General features: G+C 48.0%; 9 protein-coding genes across 9 annotated transcripts; 5 read left to right on the forward strand and 4 right to left on the reverse strand.

Moving 5' to 3' along the window:
• Positions 1-326: 326 nt before the first annotated feature.
• On the forward strand, positions 327-1,136 carry EYB26_002319 (uncharacterized protein; the record flags this gene model as incomplete). The annotated part of the gene is made up of 3 exons (XM_054261624.1): positions 327-389; positions 458-604; positions 666-1,136. 3 exons carry the CDS (start codon positions 327-329, stop codon positions 1,134-1,136), a joined length of 681 nt encoding a protein of 226 aa, XP_054117599.1.
• Positions 1,137-2,435: 1,299 nt separating this feature from the next.
• On the forward strand, positions 2,436-3,086 carry EYB26_002320 (uncharacterized protein; the record flags this gene model as incomplete). The annotated part of the gene is made up of 1 exon (XM_054261625.1): positions 2,436-3,086. The coding sequence occupies one exon, from the start codon at positions 2,436-2,438 to the stop codon at positions 3,084-3,086; it is 651 nt and encodes a 216-aa protein (XP_054117600.1).
• A 647-nt stretch (positions 3,087-3,733) lies between these two features.
• Positions 3,734-4,366, reverse strand: EYB26_002321 (uncharacterized protein; the record flags this gene model as incomplete). The annotated part of the gene is made up of 1 exon (XM_054261626.1): positions 3,734-4,366. The coding sequence occupies one exon, from the start codon at positions 4,364-4,366 to the stop codon at positions 3,734-3,736; it is 633 nt and encodes a 210-aa protein (XP_054117601.1).
• A 685-nt stretch (positions 4,367-5,051) lies between these two features.
• On the forward strand, positions 5,052-6,887 carry EYB26_002322 (uncharacterized protein; the record flags this gene model as incomplete). Its single annotated transcript, XM_054261627.1, has 1 exon — positions 5,052-6,887. The coding sequence occupies one exon, from the start codon at positions 5,052-5,054 to the stop codon at positions 6,885-6,887; it is 1,836 nt and encodes a 611-aa protein (XP_054117602.1).
• A 119-nt stretch (positions 6,888-7,006) lies between these two features.
• EYB26_002323 (uncharacterized protein) lies at positions 7,007-7,551 on the reverse strand (the record flags this gene model as incomplete). Its single annotated transcript, XM_054261628.1, has 2 exons — positions 7,007-7,468; positions 7,522-7,551. 2 exons carry the CDS (start codon positions 7,549-7,551, stop codon positions 7,007-7,009), a joined length of 492 nt encoding a protein of 163 aa, XP_054117603.1.
• A 922-nt stretch (positions 7,552-8,473) lies between these two features.
• Positions 8,474-12,209, forward strand: EYB26_002324 (uncharacterized protein; the record flags this gene model as incomplete). Its single annotated transcript, XM_054261629.1, has 4 exons — positions 8,474-9,032; positions 9,092-9,235; positions 9,300-11,449; positions 11,526-12,209. 4 exons carry the CDS (start codon positions 8,474-8,476, stop codon positions 12,207-12,209), a joined length of 3,537 nt encoding a protein of 1,178 aa, XP_054117604.1.
• Positions 12,210-14,052: 1,843 nt separating this feature from the next.
• On the reverse strand, positions 14,053-16,026 carry EYB26_002325 (uncharacterized protein; the record flags this gene model as incomplete). The annotated part of the gene is made up of 2 exons (XM_054261630.1): positions 14,053-15,087; positions 15,154-16,026. 2 exons carry the CDS (start codon positions 16,024-16,026, stop codon positions 14,053-14,055), a joined length of 1,908 nt encoding a protein of 635 aa, XP_054117605.1.
• Positions 16,027-16,850: 824 nt separating this feature from the next.
• EYB26_002326 (uncharacterized protein) lies at positions 16,851-21,762 on the reverse strand (the record flags this gene model as incomplete). Its single annotated transcript, XM_054261631.1, has 7 exons — positions 16,851-17,982; positions 18,050-18,179; positions 18,280-18,463; positions 18,540-19,334; positions 19,408-19,506; positions 19,573-19,782; positions 19,846-21,762. The coding sequence occupies 7 exons, from the start codon at positions 21,760-21,762 to the stop codon at positions 16,851-16,853; spliced, it is 4,467 nt and encodes a 1,488-aa protein (XP_054117606.1).
• A 1,959-nt stretch (positions 21,763-23,721) lies between these two features.
• Positions 23,722-24,528, forward strand: EYB26_002327 (uncharacterized protein; the record flags this gene model as incomplete). The annotated part of the gene is made up of 1 exon (XM_054261632.1): positions 23,722-24,528. The coding sequence occupies one exon, from the start codon at positions 23,722-23,724 to the stop codon at positions 24,526-24,528; it is 807 nt and encodes a 268-aa protein (XP_054117607.1).
• Between the last annotated feature and the right edge of the window lie 798 nt (positions 24,529-25,326).

A 25,326-nucleotide genomic window follows, 5' to 3' on the forward strand; every position in this document is an offset into this window, starting at 1 on the left:
GATTAATTGATTAATTCTTTAGAAGCTGTACGATGTCTTTATGAATATACTGTATATTGCGCATGTCATCTCTCTTTTCGAAATGCACGTACTACGAAGGGGCTGGTGATAGCCCGGCGATAAGCATCAAAATGCGGGGATAGTCGTGATGTGTCAGCTGCGTCACGCCGCCGCAAAAGGAAAGGCGCAAAAAGACGTTCCTGACTACTTTGCTTGGCGTGCTGTTTGTGTCTGCTTAATTTCAACTTCATCTCTACCATTTTCTAGTCGAACCGATACTAGAAGAGGCATTTCTATCTGGTTTGTAGTGAAAGACGATGGTCCCAATGACGCATCTCACGCAGTCGCCTTCTGGCCAAAGTACTGGCGAAAAGAGGTCTATATCAGAGGTAAGACGATTCGGAGCTACCTGAATAACTAAGATCTGACTGAGAAAATGCTTATAATATTTCTGTAGAGTTTAGATACTCATAGCTCTACTTTATCATCCCATCTGCAGCTAATCGAATCACTCAAAGCCGACTTAACGCCACAAAAAGTCTCACAAATCCTGGAAAGTGCGCAAAGGTTGGCTGACCAGTTTGCGACACTGAAAACCCAGCTTGTAAGTTATGTTAATTGTATTTTCCTCAAAACATGTACTAATGAGGTTCTATGGTGACTAGCTATCTCGTGGAATTGATACAACCAGTGAAAAACCGAGAATGAAAGCCAAAGCACGGCGCGTACCCAACAAACTGAACGGCAGTAACCCGACGGTGGAAACGGCGAAAAGCGGTTTAGGAAAAGATGGAGGGACGAGCAAAAAGCGGTCGTGGGACAATGACTTGTCGGAAGGGCAAGGTTCAAGCATCGACTATACGGCTAATCAATCATCGTGGAAAAAGCTGAGAACTACCCGAGAAATATTGGGAGAACATGACGCCGTGGAAGATTTTGTGCCTGTTGCGCTTCAGAAGGACGACATTTCGGAGGAAGTAGAACGGCGATTGAAACTAAAGGAAGAACGACGGAAGAAACTCAGTGCCGAACCGGAGAAGAAGAGGAAACGCGAGAGCACTTCGTCGAACAATGGAGTCGCAAATAGTAAAACGAAGCGTGCTAGGGATTTTAATACTCGTGGGGAGGGAGAGTAGATGGACGGCCGTCCGTCTGTCTGCTCATTCCCCGCGACGCCGTCCGGATTGCAATTGTCGGCGATAGCAAGAGCTGAGGGGCTAGACCAAATCCCACAAGCAGCACCACAGGCAGAACTACTAATTGACCAAAAATACAATCAATTGATGTCAATTGAAGAGTTTAATGTGCTTGCAGCCTATCGCTGTCTCCAACCAGTCAGTTACCCGATCGGGGTGGGTGTGGATGCCTGGGGGTTGCAAACTCAATTGACGGCACCCCAAGCCGCAGAACTCAATCGACTATATCGTTATGCAACAGATGGCCTGATATCTCTATTCTACCTAGGCCAGAATTAGTTACCTATGCTCTGTCAATCAGGCGTCGACCATCAATTCATGGTTCTGGCGAACCCAATTTGAAGACTGCCTGAAATTGCTGTGTATCTCATGGAATCGAATTGCGGAAGGGCCTCTTGAATATGATCTTATGACCAATTCCAGCACATTTCTTCAGACAGGCAACAGGCGCCTCGTCGAGACTGAACCAAGGATTGACATGCAAGGCTGTCTATAAATCTAGCCTTCTTGCCTGTCCGCTTCCTCTCCTTATTTTTCTCTTCTTCAGGCTCACTGTGACTGTATCGCACTTGAATTGACTTCACGGAACGTTGAAACAGATTGATAGAGGCCCCGTGGTTGGTAAAAGCTCAAGATAAACCGGGTTTTATGCGTGTTCTGTTCAAAACCTCAAAAACGCCCAAAAAAAAAGCTGAGAGGATAAATGGTTAATTGTTTTCTTGATATCTGGGATCTTGACGCCAACGCATCGTGCCAAGGTACTCGCGACGACTATACCTTCCAACAGCAACAATTGCTACACAAGCACTGAGCCTCAACCAATAAGTTTTTGTTTCCAGCTTGCACCTTCAAAAGCTCAAACTCGTGACTTCGTACGCACAAGTCCCAACTTGACAACCTCATTTTTTGTGAGACGCCCTTCAGACTCTCAATCACATTCGACTGCCGGGCTGCCCTTCAGACTCCCGAGTCGACTTCCGGATCAAATCTCAATCCCATCAACCATACAATCGATCCCAACCAAAATAATTGCTTCATCGGCGGGACACTTGCAACTCAATCAATCAATCTACATTTGCAAGCATCTGTTATCCGGAGGGCCCCCGGTCTCAGATCTCTTCAATTTAACCCTTTTTTCTCTGAACCAATTTCTGTCCTCGTCCGATTGAATCCAATTTGAACCAAACCAATTCAAACCAAAGTCCATTTCGCAAACAATCGTTTCAATTTCTTGATCCAATGGCTCACGTTCAACAACGTCCCAACAACTACCGCCACAGAGGCAACACCCACAATTTTCATCGACGAGGTCGTCGTTCTCATCCATACCAAAGACAGCCACTTCGAGACATTGACGGAAACATCGTCATGAGTGGCATGGAAACTGCAGCTCTATCGCCGGCTCCTATCAACCCTCCACGTCACCAAAGATCAGTCTCTTTCCAAGGACCAAACTCTAGCCAAGGCGGCAGAGGCCAACGTCGAAATCGCAACCGCAACCGAAACCGCAACCGCAATCGCAATGTCCAAAACGGGCAAATCATCAAGTTGGACATGTCCCCCATGACTGTCCATGCCCATCCACAGATGCTAGCCCAGCTCAATAGTCGGGTTTTCCACGGTCAAACAGAGCCGAATGAGATTGCTGAAACTCAACGGCATGCTGCCTTGCAAGTTGCCTCGACACCCGCACCCGACCCCAGTTGGAGTTCACCCATCAAATACGTTCACATGAATGGTGAATTGACCCCAGTCGACAACTGCGGAGACGTCGTCATGGGAGAAGCCCCGTCTCTCAACATGGGCGGCTCTATCGAATATATAGCAAATGAGAATATGCTCCTCATCGCCCTCAGCAATGAGATAGGAAATCTCCAACTTTTCAAGTGAACATGGACTCGTGATTCCATTTCACTTCTTATCTATACCAAGGATGAGAATAGCACGCTCGTGATCGTGCCATCCACTACAAATCTTCATTTTTTTAATATATATTCTTATATATACACCCTGAAGGGACGCCTTTAGTGGTGCAGGGCATTCGGGTTGGATCATGGTCATTGCCCTATAGGCATTTTTGAATGGTGGGCAGGGCCAAGGCCTGCAGGGGAAGATTTGATTGATCATGTCTATGAGATTGACACTATTATCGGGAGGTTACCGTGGACCTGAGGCCCGGCGTTCATGTATTGTTGAGGTTGCTTGTATGTGAGATGATTATGGATTTTGTACTGGCACCCTTCATAGATGGAGCCAGGATTTTGCTTTGTAGCTTGGGATATTGCTGGGATAGTGATTGAAATATGGCTTGAAAATGGTGTTTGGGGATGATACCCGCCTACATGGCACTTGCTTGACGGGGTTTCTTGTGTACCAGTGACCCGAACTGGACTTGCTACCTGTTTAGATTCTGACTTGAACGATAATTATTCAGGTTTCCTGTTTGTCCAAGAGACAGTTAGGTCATAAATGATCATTATTATTACTATTATACAATTTTTTTGCAGAATTCCGTATCGTACACATAACCATACTGACTATGACGAACCCTCCTTTTTATCTTTCAATTCATCCCTCTTCTTCTGATCATTCGGCTTTCCCCAATTCCACACCTCCCAAATATGATCCATAATCAGATCGCCATACCCCTTCCCCTCATCCAAGGCCTCCTGCTCTTCACGTAGCCTTTTCTCTTTCCAATTTTCTGCCTCCGATCCCATCCAAATCTTTCCCGGTATTGATCTGTCCTCGAATCTCTTTGTAGACTGATATTTTTCCAATTCTTCTTGTGTATTGATCGAGGACTCTTTGGCCGCGCGCAATTGTGCTTGGACTTTTTCTGCCTTTTCGGTAGGTAGTGTATTGAATAAATTCGTGATCCCGTCGCGGGATGAAGTCGACTGAGTTGAGACCGGCGATGCTCCGAGATATTTAACACCGAGATCTTCAAGCAATCCCCGTCCGTGCGGGTTGCTGTCCTTGTAGAGATAGTTGGCGGACATGGCAAAGGCAGCGGAGAGAGCGGCGGTATTCAAGTCGAGTTTGCGGGGAGGAAGAGCGATGAGAATGGGGGGAGCGATGAGGAAGGTCCAGGCGGCATAGCGTTTGAACTTGAGGTAGTCATTTTGACGGACTGCTTGGAGATCCTCTGGTGGAGTGGAGGTAGCCATTTTGTTGTTTGTATGTAGCTGATGTTTTGGAGAATGTTCTCAAATGAAGCTTTTTGGGTCCACTCTGGCTCCTCAGAGGTTCGGAATGGCTGAATTAGGCACGCCATCCCACAGCGGTTAGCGCAGGGTTAGACATGGATGTATACACTACGTGCCTAGTTAACTTACCTAGTTACCCACTAGACAATCTACTTGTTACGAAATGCTCGCAGCTCGATACAGTACACTCCTGGTTAAACCCAGTTTTCATCCTCCCACGCAAAATCTTCAATGCTATTATATTCACAGAGCTCTTGGGTATGGTACGGTACGATACCGGTAGGTAGTCACTGCACTGCTCTCACTCTGAGTCGTCGGGCGCTAAATGCCGTGCTCTGATTGACTGTTGCTGCCTCGCATTTGCTGAGGCCTAACGAATTCAACCATGTTGAGTGTTGCAGTCCTTTCCATTGGCTCTGGCGTCTCCATGGCGGAAGCGCCAGCTCTGCCTTGCTGCGGCTTGAAACAGCAACTGCTATACATAGTGTAGCCAACCTGTTACAACTTACCAGCAATGCCTTAGTAGTCAGCCAGCCAGCCAGCCAGCCAGCCATGCCTAACATTGAATCGATTATATATACGGTCGGATGCTATGAAGTGATGAAAAGGGAATTCACACTTCTTCCACCACCTAGGTAGTCAAAACATGCCTGTGACGTCTTTCCAAGTCAACTGCACCCTTCCCCCGACAGAGGTCAACTACGTTTCAAGTGCAAATGTACGCGGGACACTGAACATCCTATGGAGCTCTCTGAGTATTATCGCGTTATGTACATGGTCTATCCAGCACCTCAATGTCCCCATTCAATCGCGACCGCAAACCAAACGCCAAAAAATTGGCCAAAAGGTACTTCACTTCGAGCGTAAAGTGAGATGGATGCTTATCAATGCGATAATCCCCGAAATCGCTCTTGCGAAGGCCGCATCAGACCTTGCTGCGGCGAAGTCAGTTACTCCTGAATTCACAAGTTTGGCCGAGCGGGATCGTGTCGACTGGACGCTAGCACACTCATTTTTTGCCGACATGGGTGGGTTTGCTATTCGATTCCCGGACAACAGTCAAAAAACAGAAGAAGAGTGGAAAGAGGAGAATGACAAAGAAGGAGAAGCAGCAGCAGTAGGTGATGAACTTGTGAACGTCCGAAATCGTTTTCATAGTCATCACAACCGTTCAGACGAGGAAAATCAATTGCAACAGACTGTATCAATAAACTCATCAATGGTCGGGCATATTTCCCTCCAAAAACTCAGTGGGGAAAAGAACCTAACCACATCACACAAAAATAGTGGACTGAGTGATAGCGACAATTCCCATATTGATGGAGAAGCTGGCCAGGCGGAAGCAAAGACGGAATCGAACAATGACCAGAAATCCGAATATCAGCACATCAAAATCAGGTACACGAGCTCGGGAGTTGCAGTTAACGTCACCAACATGCCAGAACATCTTCAATATCTGGTTTTCGATAAAATGTCTGGGGTTGGGGCAGGCTTAGATGCATATGAAAGTCTCATAAAGGGTTTGCAACCGTGGATAGGCCAGGTCGACTGGAATATTGACTGCGAAAATCGCAAGACCGTCATAAGTGCACTGGAAAGTGTGACATCGGTCACCTTTGAACACCACAAAATAGGTTGGTTTTACAATGTTTTACCATTGCAGGGAAACGTCTGGGTACCAGATGCCTCGCAGCTCCTTTTGGCGAGGAAACAAGGCATCATTGATTCGCTTCCATCTTTGCCAACAGAACGTCTTGATGACTTGAGCAAGGCTGGTACTCTACTCAAGCTGATAACGCTGGCTCAGATTGTATGGCTCATCGTCCAATTGATTGTGCGAAAGACAGAAAACCTGACGACAATGCCGTTGGAGATTTCCGTTCTGGCCTTTGCTGCTATATCCTTGGTGACCTACGTGACACTTTGGAACAAACCACAAGATATCCAGACATGTTTCTACACTACGGCAGTGAGACGCCCTTCCCAAGCAGAGGTGGACAGTATCGGACTCCTTGGGCCGAGAGCCATAGGCCTGACGCGTTCCCATCCCTGGATACCGAGCAACTGCTTCGAAATGAAAAGCCATGCAGGTCGCATGTTCATGGCTGGCTTGATCACAGCGGCAATTACCTTCGGCGGGCTACACTGCCTTGCTTGGAATTCTCACTTTCCAACCCCCATAGAGCGCCTGCTATGGCGAATTTCCAGCATATATATCACCGTATCCATCTTTTTTAGCACTTCAATTGGCGCCCTTTTGGTTGGACTTCGGAGGATTTCCAAGCGCTTTGGTGAATTAGGGTCCGGAGCTATCTTCAGCGCACACGAAGTCATCTATAGTAGCTTTTTATTCTTGACCATGCTCGGATATATCCTTTGTCGGCTTTTCATGACTGTGGAGATCTTTCGATCTCTTTTCTTATCGCCTCCAGATGCCTTTATAGACACGAACTGGCCGAGTTTTTTACCTCATTTGACATGAGATGTGGCCAGATAGGGTGAAACAAACCACAATTTTGGCGAAGAGTTTATGATATGTATGCATCGAAGGCAGTCATTACATTGATATACTATATCGAGAGTTTAAGAACCAAGACCTCATTAATATCGCGAAAAAGGCAACCACTTCCCCCTCAATGTAATCACAGCCCAATTATTCCCATCCGCATCCGTCTCCTTTTCAACCTTGGTCGAGAATGAAATCGCACTCATGATACCATCTCCAAACTTTTCGTTTAAAACCGCCTTGTATGCATACCCGTAATTCTGCACAATCTCAAACAAGCGATAGATCAACGGCTCCCTGGGCGGCATCTCCACCGAACGGCCACGGTCGGGAAATCCGCTGAGCTGTTCTTCAAGTAGCTCGTATGGGATATCGAGTGCCTTGGACAAGTTTGTGATGTCCTCGGGTGAGGCTTTTGCTTGACCATAAAAGATAGCTGCGGTGGCTACTTCATTCCGGCCAATTTCCTGGGAGATTTCTTCAAAGCTGAGCTTCTTCTTGGCCTTGGCGGCGAAGAGGGTCTGGGATGATGCCGGGAGGTAGGGATGTTGCGAGGCCTGTTTATCAATGAGTGGGATGAATTATAATCAATCGTCGAATTAGCACTTACATCCAACGTTGCGATGTTGAGGTGCGACATGTTTCAATTGCAATGGTTCAATGTTATACTACCTGGGTAATGTTGAAGAAAGAGAATGGCTCCAGATGTCGATACCTGCTCGTAGTCGTAGTCGTAGTCGAAGTCGAAGTCGACGGTGTACAGAGTACCCCGCGGCAGGAGACGTCATGTTTATATAATGCTCAATAACTTAGTTACTGGTGACGTGACTGATAAGCACCAGACACCACTGAGATATCTCATTCAAATTCGTCACCTCATCTCCAATTCTCGCCCAGATAAAATGGATTGCAAAAGCAAATCAACAGTGGTTGCTCCTATTTCGGTGTCTCCATTTTGTGCTTCTCTAATAGCTGATTTGTCCGCGGCGGCGCTCCCAAGCAACCGGCGTGCGGAGTACCTCAGTAGTTATCTCCGCATGCACTCATCGCAACACTTATCGTGACATTCAGAATGCTGTCAACATTTCCTCGGAAAGAAGGAAGAGACGCGATCTGATCTGCCGAACAGACCAGCTGAAACTAAGACATTTCAACAGCCAAGAGTAACAGCAGACAGCCTGCGCCACACCACCCTGGCGCATCTGCCAATCTAATATTCACCCAATAGCCACGGCCACGTATTCATAATCCCACCAACATAATCCACGTTCGGTGTTCACTGCCACAATCGTCGCGCAACGAGCCAGTAAGTAGCGAGAACGATGACAAGCTCTCGGCGGGGCCTGAGACATGCGCGTGGTGCCCGGACGGCGGGGGTGCAGGAGTACGTCCGTAATGAAATTAGTATTCGTAGCTGACGTTTCATGTTAACACGCTGCTTCTCGCCGATGCTGTTCTCGACTTTGTAAATATTGCTGATTTGTGAGAGGACAACTCCTAAAAATCAACAATCATCTTGGAACACACTCGTCTTGACTGGCGTGAGGTACAGTACAGCAGCGATGTCGGGAGGACAAGACCCACTAGCCTACGGTCGCTATAACGACGGCCGCGACGACGAGACAGACGGTCAACGTGGAGGAGGAGATCGAGGACTCAGCGACACAGCGCGTGGGTTTCTCTCGGATGGGCTGAAGAAGCTCAAAGACCAATACGGGACAAGTCCTGGACAAGCACAGGGACAGGGACAGAGCTATTACTCTGGGTCGGCTACGGCACCGCCGCAGCCGTACCAGAGTGGAAGCTACAGCCAACAACCGCCTCCTTCCAACAGACCGCCCAAGCAGGACAAACTCTCCAGCTTCCTCAACAAATTCGAAGAGACTGTGTCTGGCGTAGGCTCACAGCTGGCCCAGAAGATTGGAACTACCATCGATGCCGACGCTTATGCAGGCTACGGATCCAGCAGTACCGGTAATGCCAACTCTAGAAATCGCTTCGGTAGCTTTGCGCCGACGCGAGAGGCCAACGACGTCAAATGGCATGTCGATGGCTTCACTTATTTCTGGGCAGTGTCCAGGGCCCTCGAGAGTGCGAGGGAGTCGATCTGGATTCTAGACTGTATGGCTTCAAAGTCGCCCTATTCCCTTGCGGGCTACTTACTAATGTCGATGTTGCAGGGTGGCTCTCACCAGAGTTATATCTGCGACGTCCTCCGGCCAAGAACGAACAGTATCGTCTCGACCGCATGCTGCAAGCGGCTGCCCAACGTGGCGTCCGAGTGAACATCATCGTCTACAAGGAGGTGGAGGCGGCTCTAACTTGTACGTCCTCAGATATATTAAATAATATGATGATTATTGACATGATGGATCTGACTGTCTGCAGTGAGTTCTGCACATACAAAACATACACTAGAAGCCCTTCATCCCAATATCGCCGTATTCCGTCACCCGGACCATATTCCAGATGTCGCCGACATCAAGAATTCCCTGACGACATCGTTTCAAAACTTGTCTCTCGATGCTGCAGTAATCAACAAGCTACCCGGTGAATCACTCAAGGCACTCTACGGTAGCGTGGGTGACACTGTTCTGTACTGGGCTCACCATGAGAAGCTATGCCTGATTGACGGTAGAATTGCTTTCATGGGCGGGCTTGACCTATGCTTCGGACGATGGGACACGAACCAGCATTCCATTGCCGACGTGCACCCCAGCGATTTGTCGCAAATTGTCTTCCCCGGTCAAGACTACAATAACGCTCGTGTACTCGACTTCCAAAAGGTTTCTAACTGGCAAGAAAACCAACTTGACAGGAAACAGACCGGACGCATGGGATGGTCCGATATTTCCATCAGTCTACGTGGCCCTGTTGTAGAAGATCTCAAAAGACATTTTGTAGAACGTTGGAACTACATTTATACCAGCAAATACCGCGACCGCAACCAGCAAAAGTACCAGAGACTTGATTTGTATCGGAGGCCAGGAGGCAGCCAACTGCAGGGTAACTCCATTCCTGCCTCGCAAACACCACAACCATCTCAACACGGAGTCTCTCAACCAGTACCGCCAAACCAAGGTCAACTGAATTCCGAACCTCACTGGCAACAGACACATACACAGCCACCCGCACAGCAGCCAGGGCAGTCGTACTACCCACCAACATCTGCACAACAGTACTTCCCGCCAACCTCTCCCAATCAAGGACAACAGCTACCGCCACCACCACCGCCGCCAAGTACTCAACAGCAGCAACCGCAATGGCAGGGCCAGTCGCAAACTGGCAGTCAATCATACTACCCGCCGCCGCCACCAAGTCAAGAACATCAGCAGCAGTCTCCTTATACCGGCCACTCGAGCACAGGGAATACTCTATCGCCCGGACAATACTATCCACCCCCTCCCCCAGGCCCAGCCCCGTCACAAAGCGGCAACACTATTCCTGGCCAGTATCAAAATCCTCCTTACGCGTCTTCTCCCTCAGGCTATGATTCTGCACAGTATAGCTCGCACTCATCGACCCCAGCACAAGCTCCCTACTTTCCCCCTCCACCAGGACAAGAGTCACAACAATCACAAACGCAGACACGGGATCTTTACGAGGATGGAACACGAGGAATCGACGGTGGCCAACCCGGCTATAGTGGCTCAGGTCGATCTACCACTGAGAATGTTTTAAGCGATGTTCGTGGCTTTGGTCATTCACTTCGTGGACAGTTGGCTGGGCAAGTTCATCAGTACCAGGACCGTTATATCACCAACTTTGGACGCACCTACGGCAATCAGTCGTGCCAGGTGGTGCGAAGTGTTTCTCAGTGGAGTGGTGGTATACCGACGGAGCATTCAGTTCAGGACGCGTATATTGGTGCTATTCGCAACAGTCGTCACTTTGTGTACATTGAGAATCAGTTCTTCATCACAGCCACAGGCGACCGTCAGAAGCCCGTTCAGAATAAGATCGGCGCTGCTCTTGTAGAGCGCATTCTTCGAGCCGCTCGTGCTGGTGAGAAGTACAAGGTCATTGTGGTCATGCCATCTGTCCCGGCATTTGCGGGCGATTTGAGAGACGACTCGTCGCTAGGCACACGTGCTATTATGGAATTTCAATACAACTCCATTAACAGAGGAGGAAATAGTATCATGGAATTGATCGCCAAGGAAGGATTTAACCCGGTGGAATACATCCGATTCTACAACCTCCGCAACTACGATCGGATCAACACCAACAGCACCATGCTCCAGGCGGAGAAAGCCAGCGGTGTGAACTACGAGGACGCACGTAAATACCATGATGCTGCCGAAGTGGGATACAGTAGCTATGGCTCTGGTGCTCCTGCTAAAGGATATGACACTACTCAATCGTATGATCGGTATCAGCAGGCAGCAAAGACCTATCCTTCTGCAACTTCTGGCCGGTGGGACTCGGTTAGTGAATGTTACATGCTAGGTGGTCAGGATATCCGCACTGTTCCGTGGGATAGTGATCTTCCAGAAATTGACGCATTCATTACCGAGGAGCTGTACATTCATAGCAAGGTATGTATTAGCTTCTTCGTTGTTCGCTTTCATTGCGTGGCATTTTATGCAATTGCTAACTAATGTTTGAACAAAGGTTTTAATTGCCGATGATCGTATAGTAATTTGCGGGTCTGCAAACTTGAATGACCGCTCCCAGCTTGGAACACATGATTCTGAAATTGCCCTGGTCATTGAAGATCCCACGCCACTTGAATCCAGCATGGATGGCCAGCCATTCCAGGCAAGTCGCTTTGCCGCCTCGCTTCGACGCGAGTTATTTCGCAAACACCTGGGCCTGCTCAAGTCACAGGACTATTCACAGCCTAATGCCAACTGCGAGCCAGTCGGAGTCCCCAACGAGCTTGATCTAAGTATCCCAGAAAGCCAGGTCGTTGCTGATCCTCTGTCCGACACGTTCCAGAGTCTATGGAACTCAAGAGCTCGGACGAACACCGAGGTTTTCCGCAAAGTATTCAATATTGTGCCAGATGACTATGTTCGTAATTGGGATGCCTACAAAGAGTTCTTTGAGTACAATTTCCGCAAGGCGGATATTCAAGCTGAGGGCAAGCGAATTACGCGACCCAGCAAGTACGAATGGGGCCATGTTGTCCGGGATAATTTTGCACCAGGGCCTGAGGGGGCGCAACAGGTCAAAGAACAGTTGAGTCAAGTCAAGGGTACATTGGTCGAGATGCCGTTGATGTTTTTGATCGAGGAGGACATTGCCAAGGAGGGGTTGACTTTGAACGCGTTGACTGAGGAGGTCTACACATAGTTGGATACCGAGTCAGCCATATATAATGACCAGTTATGACACCCAATTTGAGTATGTAGTCGCTGAGAGAGTTGTACATTGTATGAACCGGGGAAACAACCCTTCCCTCTTGCCTGTACAAGTGTAAACCACGCATGGATTAATGCAGGTCCAGAACTTCTCGAACGGAGCCCTGGATCCTGGCATCCAATAACTGCGAAGCAAACGACCAGGATGAGAAGGGATGTGGGCAATGAAACGGATATTAAAAGGGAAAAAGTGAAACAAAAGAAAAGAAAGAAAAAACGAAATCAATGTGAAGTGGATTAGATTCTCTTACTATTGTTCCGGTGGCTCCAAGCCCTAACTCACGGGTGCGTATTGGCCACGGCAGAAGAACAATACTAAGCAGAACATCATTCTGGCCGACGACCGGAAATGGCAACGCGAGGAACGGTCTATCCTCACGATATTGAATAGTCTTGAGCATAATATGAAATCCTTTATTCGATTTGGGAACAATAGATGCTAGTTAGAGCAGTCTATGACATTGTCTGATAATTAATCAGTGCAGTGATATCCAAGCGAACAGATGGCCGACTCAACTTCTTGCCATTCTTCATCTTCTTTTGTCTCTTCAAGTCAGAGAGTGGCGTTCAGGCAACGAATAACCTCTATCACCCTCAATTTGCTTACTGAACTGTATCCAAGAAATCGAAGATCTTGTTGATGCTGTGGGTATCCCTTCAGATCAGGATATCTCATCTTTGAAGCCATAAAGAGAACAGTCTCATCCCTTCTTTCTGCCCTGGAATCTCTTCTATCTCTCCCATCAGCATCCATCTCATTGACACTCACAAATATTTTCAAAGTCAGGTACGTTCCATGATCTATCTTTAGTCCTGGAAGGGAGACATCAAAGCTAATATGAAACATAGCGACTTTTGAACTCCCCAAATTTAGCAAAATGGCTCCTAAATTCAACCCCCTTGAGACCGGTATGTCAGACTTTTTTGCCGTATGTTACTGATTTTGAGTGAAGAAAGGATACTAACATGCGTGGGACTTCAATATAGTCAAGGCTCCGGCTAGTCCTACCAACCAGTGCGTCATTCTCTAGATTCCACTTCTGAGGGCAAATGCGACTCTCTCTCTCTCAGGTATTGAAGGTATGAATTTTCGGTCGTCAGATACACGTCAAAGAACGCAGGAGCTGAAAAGACTGTTGCAGACAAGTCGAATCATTACCTCTACGCACAGACCGGACGAACATGACATTTCGACGTGATACGATTCTAAATTCTTTTCGATCTTTGATATTTCGCCTTTAAGCTAGGAAGCCACGCGTGAGCCTCTTGATGGATTCGATATCTCCATTCATGTGCTTGACTCGACCTGTCCTCCGAACCACGCTTTACAGTGCGATCACGATCTCTGATCCCACTCACAATGGGCCGGTTCTCTCGCATATAGTCAATTCGGTGCCTCCACTGAGAACCAGTCAGTGTACTTACCTCAACCCTCTTGCTTGCGAGATTTGGGATTTCAGGATTCAATCGATGGCTCCGTGATATTATCTCTTTTTCCCCTGATGCTCCCCTCTGTTCTTGTGATGTATTTGCTCTTTTTTACTATCTTCCTTGTGATATAGTTCTACTTGGCTCAGTGCTGGCATTACTGATCCATCAAACCATGTATGTTTAAGAGCTTCCTATGATCCAGAGGTTGATGTACATAATTGTCGCTCCTTCGAATTAACGAATCCAGATATAGTTATCGTCACCAGCTCTATTTGTAGACGCATAGAGAGATTCAAAATCATGAAATATATTTCCACAGATAGTTATGGGTATATAGTACAAAGCTAAGTTCTAACTGATTCGTCTCCGAATAATTCGCCCAGCTTCTCATCAACCTGTTCGATAATATGAAACAACAGCCCAACAGACTGCGCCATTCCGACTTGACACATTTCCTCGCCCACGACGGCTTCGATATGCCCATCGCCACCATTCTGCACTAAGTCTTCTTCGAATGCGTGACAGATTGATCTCAAGGGTTCGAGAAAGTTTTTGCGGAATGAAGCATACTTATTCTCAATCTTGAATTGTTCGCGTAATTGAAGCGAGCTGATAATGACGTAGTATAAGTTGAGAGCGGCATGAAGGTAAGGCGCGAGGGATTGTGAGAAGCTAATCCATGAAATGACAATCTCTTCGGACATATCAAGAGTCTGAAACGCGGAAGCGTTGTAAAGGGACGTCGAGATCTTTGAGAAATATTGTGGGTCAATGAAGATGTTATCATTCTCATCTTGAGTCTTTGTTGCCATCAATATCTCATCTTTGAGCCAGCCTATTGCGCTTTCTCGAGCATAGAGTAATTCGTCCGTTTGTATAATATCATGTATCAAATTGAACCGAGATTCCAGGGACGGATTACTGTGTACGATAGCAGCTGGAATATTTCGAAGACCATTGTAAGTTTGACGACAACTGCATCTTGTCAATGCGAGTACCAGGGCTGCAAATTGCTCATCATCCGCCGGCTTCTCAACCTCTTTCTGGGACGAGATTATCGTAAGTGCTAACAACGCGTCGTAAAGGGCTTGAGCCTGTTCATCTGCAGCCTGATCTGCAATGTCAGAACCGACAAAATTCGACAAAATTGCTCCTATGTCCGGATATACTGGGATTCGTGCAGTTTCAGCACCTTCAAACAAAGTGGCAGCGGAAGACCGAGCAGCTAGCAAGAGTAAAGCGCCATGTCTTTCTATTGGTATTTCCTCTGCTGATTTTGGTATCTCTTCAAAATCGATAGGTGGGGGATGGGACTCTGCCGGAGTCAAAACAATATCCAAGAGATCTTCATCCTTGATACCAATGTCTCGTGATAGAGCCTACTGTATAGTCAGTCGTTTTGAAAGCAAAACACATACTGAATGTGGAATAAGGAGTAGACGTACGCAGATCCTCCCAACTATTAAATCTCGCTCCTTGAGTTGCTCATCCTCTGTATACATTCGAATCCTCGAAATGCGATCTGTTGATGGTCTCTCCCGCTGAGCTGATTTTTCTAGCAATCTCAAAGCAAGCCATAACCCAGAGTTATCTGGAGTTGATAGACTGAGCATATACGTCTTTAGTACCTCAATCAGGCCAAATTGTATTAGCTTTCGTTGCATAGCCGTGTCATCGAATGCAGTTGGTTCGTCATATGCAGCCTCGGGGTCAGGGGCCGAGGCCTGCGACACCCGTACTACAGAGGAACTGCTTGTTCCACGAGGTGGTAATGTCGGTCGCTTCGATGGAGACAGATCTCGTAAGAATTCTAGGATTGCATTGGTGGTCTCGTTTGTCGGCATTGAGCTGTAAGCTTCCAGCGCAGCTTGTAATGACGTGGCGATAAAACGGCTAGGAAATTTAGTCTTGATGCGACGGTGAAGGACGGACAACATGGCGACTAGACAGTTGAATTGCATTACATGACGAGGTATTTTCGCCGCCTCCGAGGCTTGGTTGCTGGACTCATCCTCGCTCTCGTCGTCATCACCAGGTTCTAGCTTCATCAAGCTATCCGAGACTCTCAATATGACTTCTCGCGGATTTCCCAATCGGGCCACATCTTGTAGGCAGTCTTGCGATTGTGGAAGCATAGGCAAGAGAATCTGCACCAAGTCCCAGCCGATGTTTGTCGTCAGGACCTCATCTTGTAACAGTCGGTGCAGGGTCGGCAGGCGTGCAGGGGTGAGCTGGTACTCGAGTAGGGTCAGGTACGTTAAGTAATCGGTTGCGGGGGGCAAGGCTTTAATGAGCGGATTGTCGCTTTCGGAAGTCATGTTGGAGATGTAGCAGCACCATTCGGTAGAAGTTGAGTTGTTGTGGAATGTGATGGTGGCTTCGCAGAGAGTCAGAGCCTACCGTATGCGTATCGTATCACCCCGCACAAGGTGGATCAAGCCCAACAAATGACATCAGCGGCAGTTGTGGTGCGCTAGAGAATAGACAACGGAGTAAGCTTGTGTAGAATTGCGAAATAAGTTGGATGCTTGTGTGGAAAAGGAAAGCAGCAGAAGGGAAGAACATTTGAGATACGTGAGATCAATGTGCGAGGTTGTGCCAAGGCAGGTGGCAGGTGGTGCATCGTGTCAGCTTACACAAGCCACTTGTTTATCCTAACTATGTAATACCTAGGTACCTAAAACTAGCCCTAATTGAACTCAATGGTGACTGAGTATGGTAGAAGTATGCTAACTCCATGGGCCCATATTTAACACAGATAATATTCCAATACCAGGCGATTTACGGCCGTGATGAAAAACTTCTCGGCACAACACAACTTCGATCTCAGCTTCTTTCATGCGGTTGTCGCGTGATTTCCACAACGGGATCCCAATAGCCCTAACTAGCAAACACTCTCACTTTAGTCACCTTTCTATTTTCTTTCTAGCCGTACACCTAGGCAGGACATGTCTCATACTATATGATCTAATAATATATTATATACAGGAATGATGGATTTGGCTATATGATCAGTGAAAGGTAATCTGACTCACTTGGTAGATGAACAACCAAGGCGCGCAAGTCGTAATCAACTCGAATCTTCTATACAAAATGGTATGCATACCCCCCCCCCATGAAGCACTCGTCTGTCTTGCCTTACCTAGTAAAGACCCCACTCTACTGCCTGCTGTTTCACGTTGCCGTTGCAGTTCATTTCTCCCATGGACCCGACGACGCCGTTCGAAGCAAACTTGCTGATCGACGAATGGATGATATCGATAATGTCCTGGGCGCCAATGTGGAAGTCGATGTTACCATTAATTCCTTTACCCTGGACGCCAAATTTGCAGGTGCCATACTGCACCAACTGATGCTGTTGCTCGACGGCGTTTTCCACCTCCCACTCGCCCAGCGTATTCTGGATGTTGGCCACGATTTGCAGACAGTCGTCGACCTTCGGCGACGCGGCGCTAGTCTGGTCGACGAACGTCGAGTCGCCACAGTCGCTAATCGCCTGCAGTGCATTGCAGGGATAGTTGGCCACGTTGCTTTGTTTGGCGTTGACTGCTGTCTCGGCCGTGCTGGGGCTGCAGACCGGAATCGTGATATATCCAGGCGTAGTGATGTTTTGGTTATACAATTGATCCAATGTACCCGAATTGGCGGGATTAGCGACGGTGCCGGTGTTTGAGTTGCCGTTGCTCACGTAGGTGTTCACGGCGCCGACAATGAGATCCGCGAGAGTGACGCCCCCAAACGAGCCATCCAGTGATTTGATGCCTGGAACTGCATCAAACATATAGTTGTCACATCGTGCAGGGGTTTCAGGAGTGTTTGAGCAACTGGAGCTTGGATATTCGTGAGGGTAGACTAGGTAATACCAATTGTTGTTGAAGCAATACCCAGAGGCAGTCATGACGGCGCTGCTCATGTATGTGGAAAGCGGGTCGGTAGTGCCACATGAAGCGCCCGAGTCGAGGACAAACGCGTACGTGCTCGAAAACTTCCAGAGAGCAGGGATTGTAAACGCGAAAAAGGACGTAGCAACACTTGCCTCCAGCGCGGCGTATGAGTTGTCAAGGCCAGAGCCTGTCGGGGGGTAATTCCCTGCTCCGTTGACAGCACCTTCGATGAACTTACCGTCTGAAATGAGATTAGTGAGCGCTGTTAGTCCATCTTGGTCGCCATTGAAAAGATTCCGCAATGCTACCTGGGTCAAATTGGCCCAGGCAAAGATGGACTGGCCCATGTACTGGGAGAATACAGCCTGGTCCTGGACAGTCCAATCCCCGCTGCAACCCGTGTCAGCCTCAGTAGTTGCCTGTAAATGATGTATGATATATTCGTGGAACAACTTACGCTGACACGCTTCCTGGTTTAGCCAATGTTCCAGTCAGACCTGTGCCAAACGACACAAGGCCCTTAGTGGTATCCTTTAGGTTGTCGTAGAGAGCTTTGTTGGCTTTAAAATATGGCATAGCAGACAAGACTTTGAAGATGTAAGCAGGCGACTAGATAGTTGACGTACGGAGGGAAGTTGGAAGAGGGTATGTGAAATAAGGATGGAAAAGGGAGGCAGCAGCACGTACATGAATTGAAAAATGCAGAACCGGCGACGGTACCGACGAGACCGATTATAGACAGTAGAATACCAAGCCACTCGTCACTCTTTGGAGGGGAGACGGGCGCGAACGTGTTTTCTAGATTTTGGAGTGCCGGGTTTATCACGTCACTGAAAGCATCGTGTAGAGCGTTGATATAGGTGATATACATCTGAATAACCAGAGTCAATAATTTCCATCCTGATAGCTAGGAGGACATTCATGGGGGTTTCTTCTTTTAGACTCACCTCGTGCACAACTATCATCGAGTTCCAGATGGCATAGGCAGCCGGGCCACTATGGTTTCCTATAATTGACACACAAGTAGAAGTTTGAATACAATTGCTGGTGGCTTTATAGTCCCCACAATCGGCCATTTCAGGGGCGTGAAGGGTGTTCGATATTGACTCAGTAAAGGTTAATGAATTGGCAGGTTTGTCAATGTTAAACCAGACATTCATGGCATCTGCCCAGGCATTAGGGCAGTCCATTTGGTCCCACCGCTCCTTTGAAGTCAAGTTCGCGAGATTCGTGACGGATGGGTCATCGCAGGTCAGGGTCGTCCAGTTGCCGGTCCGACTACCTTCAGCGTACGGATCCGTTCCAATTCTAACGTTTGAACGGAAAGTCGTCCAACTGCTGCTTGGATAAGGAGCGCTATTATACTTTGAAAGGTCGGAAGCCCAAAGCGTGCCACCACCCATTTCAAGACCTTTGTAGAACGCCACGCGTTCAGACTTTGTCGTGTCATCCATGTAGGCAGCCCATTGGGTACCATCATAGACAAGGATATTGCTGTGGCTTGACTTGTCGACATATGAAGTCGTGACACGGCTCGAATTACCCATAATCTCATTAATCTCCGCGTTTGAAATGTATCCCGCCGTATTCGTGCAGACGCCCGGCTCTGCATTTGACACAGATGAAGACCCGGTGAAGAAGCAGTTCTCAGTGTAACAGCCGGCTTCAGCCATCGCAAAAGAGCGGGCATAGCTTGAAACTCCGACGACAACCTTGTTAGAAGGTACGCCGGCTTTTGTAACCTAAACGACGGCGAATATGCACTTATCAGTCTTGCTCCAAGTATGGGAGTACTCTGTAAAGAAGGTTACAGACCATAGATAAGGCTGACACCGTTTCAGTCAAGTTCACGTGGCTTCGTAAACAATTGCCTGTTGGGCACCCTTCTTGAGAGCTTTTCGCGCCATAATCCCACTAGATAGGAATTAGCAACAGAGAGAGAGAGAGAGAGAAAATCAGGAGTGGGCGTTGGATACTCACTTGGCCATGGAGATCATAGGCCATGAAGACAATATAGTCTACGATGTTGCTGATTTGAGCAATGGGGAAGCCTTTTAGATACCAGTAGGATGCTGGGGCCGCGATTGACAATGATTTGCTACCCAGTAGATTCTTCAAAATTACCAAGAAGTTCAAGTAGTTCGAGCCATCGTCTTTGCTGGCGGGTGGAATGCCTGGAATATCTGGTGCCTAGGTGAGGTAAGCATATTTCTACCTTTTCGTCCATTTGCCAGAACCGTCTCTTATACATACCCCCGGATACTCCCAATCGATATCCACACCATCCAGTCCATGGTCTATGACAAAGTTCGCAATGTTCTTCGCCATAGTCAAACGGTTGGCTGCCGTCACACCATTGCGGAATATAGTGTAGGTGCTGGGACTAGTCGAGAAGTCCCAGCCGCCAATTGTCAGGATCCGGAGGGGTCCGGATAAGCGCTTCAAGCTCTCGAATTCGTACGAACTAAGTACATCGCCAACGCTGACTGCGTAGTTGGTTGGGTCCAGGGTGGCAAATGCAAAATGCAAATGCGTCAACGAGCTATCTACTTGCAATATGTCCTGATAGAGGCAGGCTCGGTCAAGATTAGAAGCTTCGTAGTAAGCGACGTTCCGATATGTGGCTGGTGCACCGCTCTTGACGATGTCTGTGCCGCAATTGGAAATGCACCCATTAGTACCAGGCGCGGCTGTCCCTGGTGCACCTGTGCTTGAGTTTGTAGCTGTACAGAACTCAGCTGTGATACCACACTGACCCCAGATATTGCAGCAGGCATTAAGAGGACAAGGGTTGAGGTCTGCAATGGCCGTCCCATCTGTAGGAGCCTTAGTGCCAGACACCGTGGGACCACACACGGCGTTTGCGTCAGGGGCTGGCATCGGCGCTGAGCCAGAGCTTAGGCAAATGATGTTACCAATTAGCAAGTCATTACAACCTCCCCAGCCCCATGTGTTTTTATTGTAGTCGTTCAACTTATCGAGTGTTAGGCTGTAGGTAGCTGCGATTGCTGAGCACGAATCGCCGGAGAGAACTGTGTATGTAGCGCACGATCCATCAGCGTTGGGTTGCGGCGCAAAGTCCGGCAACGTCCCAGACGAACAGCACACGTGCTGACCTGGCTGAAGTGAGGAGCAAAGGTCGGATGCTGAATTGTAATTTGTAAAGTCTGACCCAGAAATCCCACATTCAGCTGCTAAAGAAGCACAGGAATCACCAGATTTAACCTGGATGGCTGTGCAGTCACCACGGGCCCAATGTCGATGGGAGCTATGGGAAGAATGTCCATGGGAGCTACGGGCGGAATGATTCAAAGTCGAATTTGTTGAGATAGTTCCATTTTTAGCAATAGTTGCGTTTCGGGAGAGTGTGGTAAAATAGGAAGGACCGCTGATATTTTGGGACGCGTAAAATGAGAGGCAGTCACCCTTGGACCAAGCCTGAATGGCATTCTGGACTTGAGTAAAGGTGCCATTACTAGCAGCGATAAAGCCAAAGGTGTGATCAGGATCATAGCCGGGACCACAAAGCTGCATGGCCACATTTCCGCTGTGGACGTTGAGGGATTGGATGTTATCTTGCAGGTTTTTGAGAGCAAAATCGGCAATACCCTCGTTCTGGAGCCCCTTTCCAATGTAAATGCCGGCAGTACCGCCACCAGCCTGAGCAAAGAGAATTGCGGACTGGTTTATAGGGCCATGGCCGTTCCTAAAATATTTCCCCATTTCCCGAGCCAGGCTCTGTATGGTTGCTGGTTGAAATTTGCCATCGGTCCACCACCCCAGCTGATACGTCGTGTTTGTATTATTGACAACCACAGCCGGAGAAGCTTGGGATGGCATGTTAACCCAGTCTGGACCGTAAGATGAACAGGCGTATATTTTATGTTGTCTGGCAGGGTCGTCGATAGTATCATGGATATTGAAAAGAGAGAATACGGTCTGCTCACACAAACGGGTTTCCTCCAGGCTGTGGTAAACCGACCAGTTGCCATATGAGGCTCCTGACATGCTGCAGCGCGTTGGACAAGAATCTCCTATTCCACGGTAGCTGGGGCTCGCGGAGTTCCTCAGTGCAGACCAGCCTGATGACCAGGAACCAGCTTGCACCGAGGATATGAGGACAAAGTTAATGGCCCCAAGGACCATCTGCAGCCAGATAGAATAAAGCATGATTGCTAACGATTGTATGAGATGAGTAGATTGGAAAAACAAAAGGAAGACAAGGTGCCGTAATGGCTTCCTCTAGGCGGTTCTTGAGACGCCAAGGTTCAGACTTCAAGGCTATGTCTCTTATAGCTGTGTTCTTTTGTGGAAAGGAGTGATCGCACACTTAACGATGGAGAAGTGCTGTATGATGGACTTGCGAGAGAATATATCAAATTTTCCTCGCTCGTATCGACCACTGCATGATATTCACGATATTCGAGATAGCATAGACTATCCAACCTGGACTAACCTCTGGACCAGATAGTTATTGGACGCCACAACATCCACGGGATATAATGGGACAGGAATCAGTGAACCACACACGAGATATTTTGTATAATGGCCCTACACGTGCCACGATCATGCAGCATGTCAGCATGTTTTTCGGTCTAAAGGAAAGTGCATCTGCAAGGTTACGAGTACTAGGTATGCAGAGACAATTAGGATTCTGAACGGTTCGCTGGGGAAAGCACCTAACAAGGCACAAATAGCCCTTCCATGCGAGTGAAAAGCTAGAAAACTGGATTCAATGTAACCCCAACACCAACAATCAATTTACAGACAAGATAGCCATTGGATGCCGTAGCATCCATGGGTATAATGGGACAGAGTTCAGCGAACTACGCACGAGATATTTCGTACTTTTGCTACGAAGATGTAGCACGTAGGCGCGTTTTGGGGGCTAAAGGAAAGCCCTTATGGGAAGTTATTAATTTTCGACTGCCAGGTACCGGAGATAATCAGGATTTTGAACAGCCCCCTTGGGGAATGCACTAAAAAAAGGCACAAATACCCATTGCCTGCGTTAAGAGAGAAGCTTCCATGCAAGTAAAAAGACCTCCAACATCAACACGTGCCCTACCAAGGTGTTGGGGTTACATTGGATCCAGCGTTCTATTCCCAAGCCTCGTACCGCTGGTGAGCGACACGTTCATCTCTAGGTAGTTGCTTTGCTGGTCTCCAACAGAGTGTCTGTCCTGCGTATGTTGGGTTACGCCTGTAGCTGGATTAGTTGTAGCTGGGTGCGATGGCTCAATTTGCAAGTGCTGGGATTCCCAAACGCGGCATGCAGCCCTACACGGCGTCGACATGTCAACAGAGAACGCCGCATGTTTCCCTTCTTCACATAGGAAAATCCGCTTCTAGCAGAACAGTGCCTGGATTACAGAGCATGTCTATTTATGGAAATAAGGTTCGATGGTGATGGTGGTAAGCATTGCAAGACCAGTAGGCATGTGATGCAACCTCAAAGTGCATCCTAATAAGCCTATTAAGCCTAATAACCTAATAACGGCCATACCGGTATACCTCAGGTGCATGTACCAGTAACCATAGCACATGTACCTATAGGTACCTACTACTGTAGTACAAGTAGTCAAGTAACTAGTTACTACATAGGGTTCGGGTTACGTGGTTCGGGAGTCGCGAGCCGCCCCATGTCGTTGGGGCTAAAGTCTAAATCTGCGCGAGGTACCTAACTAGTACGTACTCTGTAGTATGTACATCCTCTGTAGCATCCCAGCAGTGGCGCTAATCGACCAATGGGAGTCCATACCGGCACCCAATAGACTCAAGATGCAGCTATACCACACAGTTAGTATAACTACTAGTATCCTCGTCACGGTTGCTTGTCTTACTGTGGCTGCACGTCGCCAACGAGCCCCCTGGCCACACCAGTAACACGCGCACGTGTGAGCCTTTGCTGACGTCGTGATTAGCTTTTGGCTCGTAGAGCCGCTGGAAGTGTCTCCGATCATCCTGGCCGTGCCCCATCCATACTATGTACTACATAGTTAGTATCTGCTTTCCCCTTGTTTTTTTTTTTTTTTTTTTCACGTCTATCCTGCTTCCCTTCTTCACCACTTCGATTTCCTCCGCTGCTCTCCCCTCTCCTCCCTGCCCGTCAAAGCCACCCAGCTCAACATGTCGCTCACTTTGCTTGTTGCCTTACTGCTGAGCGGTTCTGGACTGGGGGCCTTGACGTTCCCTGCCACCGTCGAAGTCGACCTTGTGTTCCCGCGCAACGATACCTACGCACCAAACCCTCTCCTGCCGATTGTTTTCGCTATCCAACACAGTCAATATGCGCCATACCTCAATCCTTCTATTCAATTCTCCATCTCGAGCGTCACCAACGTCTCCGACGAGATCATGTCTTCATTCACGGATTTCCCCTCGTTAAACTCTTCAAGCAGTGACCCGAACTTTAGTTGGGCCGCTACTTCCAAACTAAATGGCATTGACGGCCAATGGTGGCTCACCTGGTCCTTGTTTATAAACAACTGTTCTGTGGACCCAGAACCAATCTCACCCTACAGCACCATTCAAAGCCAGGAAAATAGGCTCACCTTGACGAAAAGCATCATCTTCACGACCCGAAACGGCGCGCAACCGCCGGATCTCGTCGCTGCTTCAGCCAATAGCGCCTGTGCGGGCACTAACGAGAGCTTTGCTTTCGATATGACGGGGACAATGGAAGTTGTGAACTCAGACGGTCGAAGTTCCTGTGCTGTGCTTTCGCCTATTACGCCAACTGTGAACCCTTGCGGTGCCGCTATGAACTCAGCGGCTGCGTCAAACGTTTCCGCCTCTATCACATCTACTGCCTGCATTCTCCAAGTACCATCTGTGACATGTCCGGCCACCCATCAAAGCTCAGCTAGGAAGGACGTTTTGGTTTCTGGCTGGTGGTTGGCATGCTTACTCTTAGCTGCATTCGAGTATCTCTAGATTCTAGTTCGACTATCCTTATTCACTACATAATGTCTACTCGATGTATATTAACTATAGCAGGCAGTATATAGTATATAGTATATAGTGATGGGAAATACATTATATTTTGATGCTAGCATCAGAAGGAAACAACCACCACAGAACAAGAGGCGTAAACTGATATTACCCAAAGAGGAAAAAGAAGTAAATTTTGTACATTCCCCTGTGCGCTAATGCGGACACTCCTTAAAGTACAATGCTTAAGCCTTCTTGCATGGGTTGGCTTTGCAAAGTACCTAGTTTACTAGTGTGTGCAACGGTATCGGTATCGGCTACGCACTCTGTATACGAGAAGCCACCTTCCCTGTCCGATGAGTGAACTTGAGCGCCAATTACTATAGCCACCCCATAATATAACTAACTAACTAGCTGATCTGAATACGTACTATACTACTAACTGCTTAGTATGCATGGAATTGCTTACAGTTGCAGATCTGACTCGACCACATTTGAGGCTAAAACGTTCAACAGAACCACCAACTGTTGTCGCAGCTAACAATGGAGTCGCTTGATCGGAACAACATTTCTATAAAATGTAGAAGGCATATGTTAACTATATAATTTTGAAGTCAAAAATGGGGGGGTTAGGAAAGGGGCTGGGCCGATCCGTGATTGAGAGTACTCTGGCCGCGCCATAGTTACCTATGGTAACTCCGTAGCAACCACCTACATACATATATGTACTGGCATGGCTGGCATAGGACACGACACTGCTCGCTGCATATCTCCATGCACTAGATTCTGTGCGTCTATCTT

The sequence above is a fragment of the Talaromyces marneffei genome, chromosome 1, assembly GCF_009556855.1.
Source record: "Talaromyces marneffei chromosome 1, complete sequence".
Taxonomy (NCBI): Eukaryota; Fungi; Ascomycota; class Eurotiomycetes; order Eurotiales; family Trichocomaceae; genus Talaromyces; species Talaromyces marneffei.